This window comes from Aegilops tauschii, chromosome 3 (genome assembly GCF_002575655.3).
Source record: "Aegilops tauschii subsp. strangulata cultivar AL8/78 chromosome 3, Aet v6.0, whole genome shotgun sequence".
In the NCBI taxonomy this organism is placed as follows: domain Eukaryota; kingdom Viridiplantae; phylum Streptophyta; class Magnoliopsida; order Poales; family Poaceae; genus Aegilops; species Aegilops tauschii.
The window spans coordinates 11,137,055-11,146,600 of record NC_053037.3 but is presented as its reverse complement, the minus strand read 5'-3'; the positions used below and the strand labels follow the sequence as shown (position 1 = coordinate 11,146,600).

At 44.5% G+C, this 9,546-nt stretch overlaps 1 protein-coding gene across 3 annotated transcripts; it reads left to right on the top strand.

The window, feature by feature from the left end:
- Positions 1-848: 848 nt before the first annotated feature.
- Positions 849-5,111, top strand: LOC109750492 (disease resistance protein RGA5). Of its 3 annotated transcripts, none has more exons than XM_020309453.4 (4): positions 849-1,167; positions 1,250-2,256; positions 2,706-4,640; positions 4,752-5,111. In XM_020309453.4, exons 2-4 carry the CDS (start codon positions 1,421-1,423, stop codon positions 4,924-4,926), a joined length of 2,946 nt encoding a protein of 981 aa, XP_020165042.1. In that variant the 5' UTR covers positions 849-1,167; positions 1,250-1,420; the 3' UTR covers positions 4,927-5,111. The 3 variants fall into 3 exon arrangements, with proteins under 3 accessions (XP_020165042.1, XP_020165043.1, XP_040259159.1); XM_020309454.4 differs by having other exon boundaries at positions 897-1,167; positions 1,256-2,256; XM_040403225.3 differs by having other exon boundaries at positions 904-1,154.
- The last annotated feature ends 4,435 nt before the right edge of the window (positions 5,112-9,546 follow it).

The following is a 9,546-nucleotide window of genomic DNA, read 5'->3' as shown; positions in this document are numbered from 1 at the left end:
TGCATCGGACCACACTTTTTCTCTCAAGCACCTGCCTCCTGCAGAGGATCCCGTTGCTTCATCCAAACCTACTTTTTTTGATATCCGATCCTACACGGCCTACGGGACATCACCCCGAGGCTATGCATTGTACATGCCCTAAGAGCATCTCCAGCCGTTGGCCCCCCCAGGAGGCATAAAAATCGCTGTCTGGGGGCGAGCCGGCGGTAGAATCGGCGGTTGGGCATCTAGCCGTCGCCCCCAGTCGTCGATATCGATAAGAAACGGCCCATATTCAGCGTGGTTCGGCATGGTTCGGCGTTGAATTCTCAACATAAATATTTTTTATCACATAGTTCATCACAGAAAATCAAATAATTCAACAAATAATTCACGGAAAAATCGCCCAGCCGGTGGTGGAGAGGCTGCCTCGGCGAAACCTCTGCTCTTTTTCCGGCGGGGATGGGCTATCTAGCGGTGGCGGGCGGTGGGCGGCGCCGGGATCAGCCGGTTGGCGGCCGAGCGCGCGGGGGTGGGAGGCGAATCTGGAAGAAAGACTTACTTTTCGCCTGACAGTGTGGGCCAGACGTGCTTTTCCCTTGCGCCGGAGCCCCGAGCACCCCAGTGCGCCGGGTTCGGCCTGCGATCGCCGGGCCAAAAACGGGCCGAGCCGGCGGATTTCGACGTCCTGGGGCGCGACTGGGGCATTTTTTCGGCGCCGGCATTAAAAAAGTCGTCCGAGGGGCCTGTTGGAGGCGCGGCTGGAGATGCTCTAAGCACTTTGCATTGGGAGACCGTGATAATCTTTATTGTCGAGGATTATGCGCCACGGTGACTTTCTAGAGAAAAGATTCCTGTATGGTCCTACGCTTTTGAGAATCCCATGTGCGCAGAGTCTCAGTCCTCACTACTCATCTCCGGATCAGATCTGGAGAGCACAAGAACCACTGACGACGAGAGACGAGAGGAAAGGCAACCCCCCAGATCTGGAGCTGCCCGTACCCTGAGAGCTCCTCGCCGGTGGTAGGGTAGAATATCTTCCTTGGGCTGCAGCGACGACGAGCCCGCCCCGGAGGTTGGGGCGGCGGGGGCTCAGACGAGCTCTAACTGGCGAGCGGCGGCGGTGAAAGAGGATTTGCATCCGAGTATCCGACAGTTGGGATCCCATTGTTCAGGTTCATGATTCAGGTTCAAATCCACTCCCTTTTCTTTTTCAAGCACAGCTACCATGAGATTCAATGATCTGATTTGACTGATTTCAACATGGCAGATGCAGTCAACGGACGCACGTCAAGAGTAAGGGCTGCAACCAGAAAGGGAAATCAGTCCTGGGTGTGGCTAGCAACTTCAGAATGAAAAAGATGATTTAAGTTCTTTCCTCTATAGTTAGAAGAAGAAAAAAAAAAGGAAAATCAGTCCTGGTTGTGCTGCTGCTGGTTGCATGGAGGCAGCAGTGGTGAGCGTGTCGCGGGGCGCCATAGGCTTCGTCATTGCGAAGCTTGGCGATCTTCTCGCCGGCAAGTACAAGCTGCTCAAGGGAGCCAAAGGAGAGATCATGTTCCTTAAAGCTGAGCTCGAGAGCATGCGAGCATTCCTGGAGAGGATGTCGGAGGCGGAGGAGGAGCCCGACAAGCAATCCAAGTTATGGGCGAAGGAGGTGTGTGATTTGTCCTATGACATCGAGGATAGCGTTGACGAGTTCATAGTCCTGGTGGAATGTGAGTCGGACTGCGAGCCGCATGGATTTAAGGGATTCATTCATAGGAGCATGAACTTGTTGACGACGATGAACATTCGGCATAGGATCGCCAAGGAGTTCAGAGGCCTCAAGAGCCGTGTCGTGGAGGTGAGCGAGCGACGCATGAGGTACAAGATTGATGATGTTGTCTCCAAGCAAAACAAGACAACCATAGACCTTCGCCTCCTGGCACTCTACGCAGACACTGCGGGCCTTGTGGGTATCGACGGGCCGAAGAATGAATTAATTCGGCTGATGGCAGGTGAAGAGGGTGGTTCTGCACAACCGACGAAGGTCCTCTCTATAGTGGGGTTTGGAGGGCTTGGTAAGACTACACTTGCGAACCAGATTTACCAGAAGCTAAAGTGGCAGTTCCAGTGTCAAGCTTTCGTTTCTGTGTCCCAGAAGCCAAGCATAAGAATTGTTTTGAGACGAATGCTCTCTCAAGTTGGCTATGTAGCGCGTGAGGGAGCCGACATGGAAATATGGGCTGAGGATGAACTGATCAGTGAACTCAGAAAATTCCTTATGGATAAGAGGTACGCCTGTTTGGAATTGACTGGCCAAAGTAATTTGTATTGTTTGGTATTGTATAATTGTTATTTTTTTATATTGCTAGTACTCTTTTGGTGGAAGTTATGTACACTTCTGTAGATGTTCTATGCTCGTGGTTCACTAGAGAAACTAGTTAAACACTAATTTGAAATGCTAGAAGCTGATAATTGATTTCCATCTATTCTGAAAATAAAGTTCCTCAAATAAACTTGGTTCTCACAAATGCGGGTATAAGATTCAACTTTAGCCACAGTTACTTCATTGCGTAGACAAGTACATTGCATTTTCAACTTTCAACTTATAAAGGTTCTTTTTTCGTGTTTTGTCTGTTTGAGATGCAGTTGCAGAGACTGCGTATGCTTTCATGTATATTTTGCTGTTGCCTATAGTTTAGCCTGGTACTTATTCTAGTTTATATCTAATAATTTTGCAGGTACTTCATTGTAATTGATGACATTTGGGATGAAACTACATGGAATGTTATTAGATGCGCTCTTCCAGAAAATTTGTACGGTAGCATGATAATAACAACTACCCGAATTAATTCTGTGGCTAGAGCTTGCTGCTGCAATCAACATGACTATATTTATAAGATGAAGACGCTAAGCAACGAAGACTCAAGAAAGCTATTTTTCAGAAGAGTATTTGGTTCAGAGGACGCTTGCCCTCTGTATTTGGAAGAAGTTTCAACTCAGATTTTAAAAAGATGTGGTGGCTTGCCTCTTGCAATTGTGACTATATCTAGCCTTTTGGCTAGTGAGCGAAACAAATTCAAGGAGCATTGGGTGCACATAATGAATTCCCTGGGACCCAATTTCGAGGTGAATCCAACATTGGAAGGAATGAGGCAAATACTGAGCCTTAGTTACATAAATCTTCCTCATTATTTGAAGACATGCATGCTGTATTTGGGTATGTATCCAGAGGACTATATAATCTGGAAAAATGATTTGGTCAGGCAATGGGTAGCCCAAGGCTTTGTAAGTAAAGCACATGGGAAATATCCAGAGGACGTTGCAGAGGGCTATTTTAACGAGCTTGTTAACAGAGGCATCATTCAGCCAGTTAATACCGATCATAATAATGAAGTGTTATCTTGCAGACTGCATGATATGATGCTTGACCTTATTATACACAAGTGCAGAGATGAAAATTTTATCACTGCACCAGATGACATCCAAGACATGATTGGTTTGTCTGACAAGGTCCGCCGACTCTCCCTCTATCTGGACGGTATAATAGATGGCACGATATTGGAAACCACCCAGCTCTCACAAGTAAGAGCACTTGCAAGATTTGGCAACTCTGCATATGCACCTCCTCTCTTGAAGTTCAAGCATCTCCGAGTTTTAAGTCTTGAATTTCGGTGGGAGATACCTGACCTCACTGGAATATCTCATTTGTTCCAACTGAGGTATCTGAAAATTAAAACAGATGGTAAAATTCAAGTTCCGTCAGGTGTTGTTCATTTGGGCCGGTTGCAGCACCTGATCGTCCCTCGTAGGACAATTTTGCCCAATGGAATTGGCAACATGAAATCTTTATGTACGCTGCAAGAGTTTGATGTGGGCTTGAATTCTATAGACAACATCAGAGACCTCGGAGATCTCATCAATTTGAGGGATCTTCGAATATGTGGTCATCTTTCCAAAATGGATGAATTGCATGACATGGAGAGAAGACAGCGTTTGGATGTTTTGACACGTTCCCTTGAAAAACTTTGCGACCTCAGATATCTGCACATGGATTATAACATCAAAGTTAGTTATGTGTTGAGTTCGCTATTTCTTCGGAGGCTTCATATGCTGTGTCCGTTTCCGAAGGTTCCTAATGCGATTGGAGAGCTCCATAACCTCTTTGACCTTGATCTCACAATTGAGGTGTTGGAAGATGATATTGCAATCCTTGCGCAGTTGCAATCTCTTAACCGCCTTAAATTGCACATCGAAGGGAAACCTGAAACTGAAGAGAAGGTAGTCATTTGTAGAAAGGGATTCCCTGTTCTCAAGCATTTCTGGCTATTCTGCGTCAGGATGTCACAACTGACTTTTGAGGCAGGGACAATGCCCAGTCTCGAAAAGCTCGAGGTAAGAATCAATTCGCCGTACGGTGCTGCACCTATGGGCATCGAGCACCTATTAGGCCTCAAGGAAATCTTTGTATTTGTTGGGGGATGTGGTGGCGAGGGATCCTGCAGTATAAGAGCTGCACTGACACTGTTAAGGAAGGCCATTGATATGCGCTCAAGTCGTCCTGCAGCTAACATTAAGTGTGTTGACAATTTGCTGCTCCCTGAGCACCTCCTTGATGACGGCTTCAGCTGGAGGAAGTACGGCCAGAAAGATATCCTTGACGCCAAGCACCCGAGGTTACCAAAGGCTTCTTCTGAACTCACCTGAAACTAACATTTTTGTTTCCTGGTTGCACGTGGTGCATGAGGGAGGCTGACCTCTGTTCTTATTAAATTGACCTTTTGCAGAGCTTACTACCGTTGCACATACCGAAAGTCGCAGGGATGCTCAGCAACCAAGGAGGTGCAGCGCACAGACGATGACCCGGAGCTCTTCCTAGTCCTGTATAAAGGAAAGCACACGTGTATCATGGAAACAAGCTTCACAGGAGCCGCTCGAGATCGAGATCGACTCGTTTTTTGACTCAACTCGAGATCGACTCGAAATGACACAAGCTGAGTTTGAACACTTTATGTAGCTCGACCGAGAAACGAGCCGATCTTGAGCCAATGTTGGCTCGCTCGATATTACCTCGATAGCTTGACATAATATCATTATGTTAAATGATCATGCCATATATTAAATGGAAATAAGATAATTTATTACCATATATGTTGTCCATAATTTTTTCTCCATTTTATTTACCAACGAACATGGAAACTTAATTAAGTGCAGAGAAGATTTAGGCCTAATTATGGCACGTGGTCGACTATGTGTTAAATATCCTATATTTTTGGCAAAGGTTCCCAACATATTCACCTTAATTTTTTTGTTTTTTCATAGATTTATAATTTTTACCATCTCATTTAGCTCGAAACTAGCTCGAGATCGACTCGAGATCATAACAAGTTGAGCACGAGTCATGTTCTACAGCTCAATCACGAGCTTCACTTAGTTTGAGCTCGCTCAAATTTTCATATGAGTTGAGCTGAGCCAACTCCAACTCGCTCGAGCTCGACTCGTTTGCATCCCTAGCCACAGCCCATAACCCAGCACAAAGAAAGCTAAAAAGCAGAGTAAAGCCAGTCATTATGCTGGTAGCATAGTTCTGTATCTCGATTCATCAGCGGTGCTTCCTTGCATTTCTCTCTTTTGCACTTTGAGGGCATGTACAATGGTTGATAAGATAGTCTTATCTTAAGTCTTGCATGTGATCTAGAGATGACAAAAAAAATTGTCTATAATGGGTCATTTCTTAGCCTTATCTTCAATAACTAGCAATTCCTAAAAATGTGGTGAGACATATTATGCTAAGAGATCACCTCTTGCACTAGTAGAAAAAGGGGCTTTCGTTCAGGCGTGGCCAGCCCATTAGTCTCGGTTCTTATACGAACCGGGACCAACGGGTGCATTCGTCCCGGTTCGTGAGCCCAGGTGGCCGGCCGGGGCCTCGCGGGCTTTGGTCCCAGTTCGTCTGGACCCATTTGTCCCAGTTCTAGTCACGAACCGGGACCAATGGGCCTCGTTCCTGGCCCATAACCATTGGTCCCGGTTCCAGCCACGAACCGGGACAAATGATTTGCCTATATGTAGCCCATCGCCGGCGAGCAGAGCACTCCACACTGCTCTGTTTTTTGCTGGCCGGCGAGGGGAGGGCATTTGGGTGCTCTAGCTCACCTCCTATGCACATGAGGTGTTCGATGAAATGTCCGAGCCACACTACTTAATATTTCTTCTCTCGAAACTCGACCTCTGAGCTCCATTTTCCCCGAGATTTTTCTAGGTTTAGCGGTCCGTCACGTCCCGTCCCCGTCTTCACCGCCGTCGATCGCCCGCGCCGATTGCTACCTCTTGAGCACTGCGTTGGTTTTCCCTTGAAGAGGAAAAGGTGATGCAGCAAAGTAGCGTAAGTATTTCCCTCAGTTTTTGAGAACCAAGGTATCAATCCAGTAGGAGGCTACGCGCGAGTCCCTCGCACCTACACAAAACAAATAAATCATCGCAACCAACGCGATAAGGGGTTGTCAATCCTTACACGGTCACTTACGAGAGTGAGATCTGATAGATATGATAGGATAATATTTTTGGTATTTTTGTTATAGAGATGCAAAGTAAAATAAAAGCAAAGTAAAAAGCAACGGAAATAACTAAGTGTTGGAAGATTAATATGATGAAGATAGACCCGGGGGCTATAGGTTTCACTAGTGGCTTCTCTCGTGAGCATAAGTATTTTACGGTGGGTGAACAAATTACTGTTGAGCAATTGACAGAATTGAGCATAGTTATGAGAATATCTAGGTATGATCATGTATATAGGCATCACGTCCGAGACAAGTAGACCGACTCCTGCCTGCATCTACTACTATTACTCCACACATCGACCGCTATCCAACATGCATCTAGAGTATTAAGTTCATAAGAACAGAGTAACGCCTTAAGCAAGATGACATGATGTAGAGGGATAAATTCATGCAATATGATAAAAACTTCATCTTGTTATCCTCGATGGCAACAATATAATACGTGCCTTGCTGCCCCTACTGTCACTGGGAAAGGACACCGCAAGATTGACCCAAAGCTAAGCACTTCTCCCATTGCAAGAGAGATCAATCTAGTAGGCCAAACCAAACTGATAATTCGAAGAGACTTGCAAAGATAACCAATCATACATAAAAGAATTCAGAGAAGATTCAAATATTGTTCATAGATAAACTTGATCATAAACCCACAATTCATCGGTCTCAACAAACACACCGCAAAAGAAGATTACATCGAATAGATCTCCACGAGAGAGGGGGAGAACATTGTATTGAGATCTAAAAAGAGAGAAGAAGCCATCTAGCTAATAACTATGGACCCGAAGGTCTGAGGTAAACTACTCACACTTCATCGGAGAGGCTATGGTGTTGATGTAGAAGCCCTCCGTGATCGATGCCCCCTCCGGCGGAGCTCCGGAACATGCCCCAAGATGGGATCTCGTGGGTACAGAAGGTTGCGGCGGTGGAATTAGGTTTTTGGCTCCGTATCTGATCGTTTGGGGGTACGTAGATATATATAGAAGGAAGGAGTACGTCGGTGGAGCAACAGGGGGCCCACGAGGGTGGAGGGCGCGCCCCCCTACCTCGTGGCCTCCTAATTTGTTTCTTGACGTAGGGTCCAAGTCTCCCGGATCATGTTTGTTGTAAAAATCACGTTCCCGAAGGTTCCATTCCGTTTGGACTTCGTTTGATATTCCTTTTCTGCGAAACTCTGAAATAGGCAAAAAACAACAATTCTGGGCTGGGCCTCCGGTTAATAGGTTAGTCCCAAAAATAATATAAAAGTGAATAATAAAGCCCAATAATGTCCAAAACAGAATATAATATAGCATGGAGCAATAAAAAATTATAGATACGTTGGAGACGTATCAAGCATCCCCAAGCTTAATTCCTGCTCGTCCTCAAGTAGGTAAATGATAAAAACAGAATTTTTGATGCGAAGTGCTACTTGGCATAATTTCAATGTAATTCTTCTTAATTGTGGCATGAATATTCAGATCCGAAAGATTCAAGACAAAAGTTCATATTGACATAAAAATAATAATACTTCAAGCATACTAACTAAGCAATTATGTCTTCTCAAAATAACATGGCCAAAGAAAGTTATCCCTACAAAATCACAAAGTCTGGCTATGCTCTATCTTCACCACACAAAATATTTAAATCATGCACAACCCCGATGACAAGCCAAGCAATTGTTTCATACTTTTGACATTCTCAAACTTTTTCAATCTTCACGCAATACATGAGTGTGAGCCATGGACATAGCACTATATGTGGAATAGAATGGTGGTTGTGGAGGATACAAAAAGGGAGAAGATAGTCTCACATCAACTAGGCGTATCAACGGGCTATGGAGATGCCCATCAATAAATATCAATGTGAGTGAGTAGGGATTGCCATGCAACGGATGCACTAGAGCTATAAGTATATGAAAGCTCAACAAAAGAAACTAAGTGGGTGTGCATCCAACTCGCTTGCTCACGAAGACCTAGGGCATTTTGAGGAAGCCCATCATTGGAATATACAAGCCAAGTTCTATAATGAAATTTCCCACTAGTATATGGAAGTGACAAAACAAGAGACTCTCTATCATGAAGATCATGGTGCTACTTTGAAGCACAAGTGTGGTAAAAGGATAGTAACATTGTCCCTTCTCTCTTTTTCTCTCATTCAATTTTTTATTTGGGCCTTTTCTCTTTTTTTAGTCCGGAGTCTCATCCCGACTTGTGGGGGAATCATAGTCTCCATCATCCTTTCCTCACTTGGGATAATGCTCTAAAAATGATGATCATCACACTTTTATTTTCTTACAACTCAACAATTACAACTCAATACTTAGAACAAGATATGACTCTATATGAATGCCTCCGGCGGTGTACCGGGATATGCAATGAATCAAGAGTGACATGTATGAAAGAATTATGAACGGTGGCTTTGCCAAAAATACAATGTCAACTACATGATCATGCAAAGCAATATGACAATGATGGAGCGTGTCATCATAAACGGAACGGTGGAAAGTTGCATGGCAATATAACTCGGAATGGCTATGGAAATGCCATGATAGGTAGGTATGGTGGCTGTTTTGAGGAAGGTATAGGTGGGTGTATGATACCGACGAAAAGTGCGCGGTATTAGAGAGGCTAGCAGTGGTGGAAGGAGGAAAAGTGCATATAATCCATGGACTCAACATTAGTCATAAAGAACTCATATACTTATTGCAAAAATCTACAAGTTATCAAAGCAAAGTATTACGTGCATGCTCCTAGGGGGATATATTGGTAGGAAAAGACCATCGCTCGTCCCCAACTGCCACTCATAAGGAAGACAATAAATAAATAAATTATGCTCCGACTTCATCACATAACGGTTCACCATACATGCATGCTACGGGAATCACAAACTTTAACACAAGTATTTCTCAAATTCACAACTACGCAACTAGCATGACTCTAATATTACTACCTCCATATCTCAAAACAATTATCAAGTATCAAACTTTTCATTGTATTCAACACACTCATAAGAATTTTTACTATTCTTGAATACCTAGCATATTAGG

What these genes read in the sequence shown, in the direction of transcription:
- LOC109750492 (XM_020309453.4), top strand. Translation starts at nt 1,421, where the DNA reads ATGGAGGCAGCAGTGGTGAGCGTGTCGCGGGGCGCCATAGGCTTCGTC. An exon ending in AAATTCCTTATGGATAAGAG is followed by an intron (nt 2,257 to 2,705) that starts GTACGCCTGTTT and finishes ATAATTTTGCAG; the next exon opens with GTACTTCATTGTAATTGATG. An exon ending in CTTGACGCCAAGCACCCGAG is followed by an intron (nt 4,641 to 4,751) that starts GTTACCAAAGGC and finishes GACCTTTTGCAG; the next exon opens with AGCTTACTACCGTTGCACAT.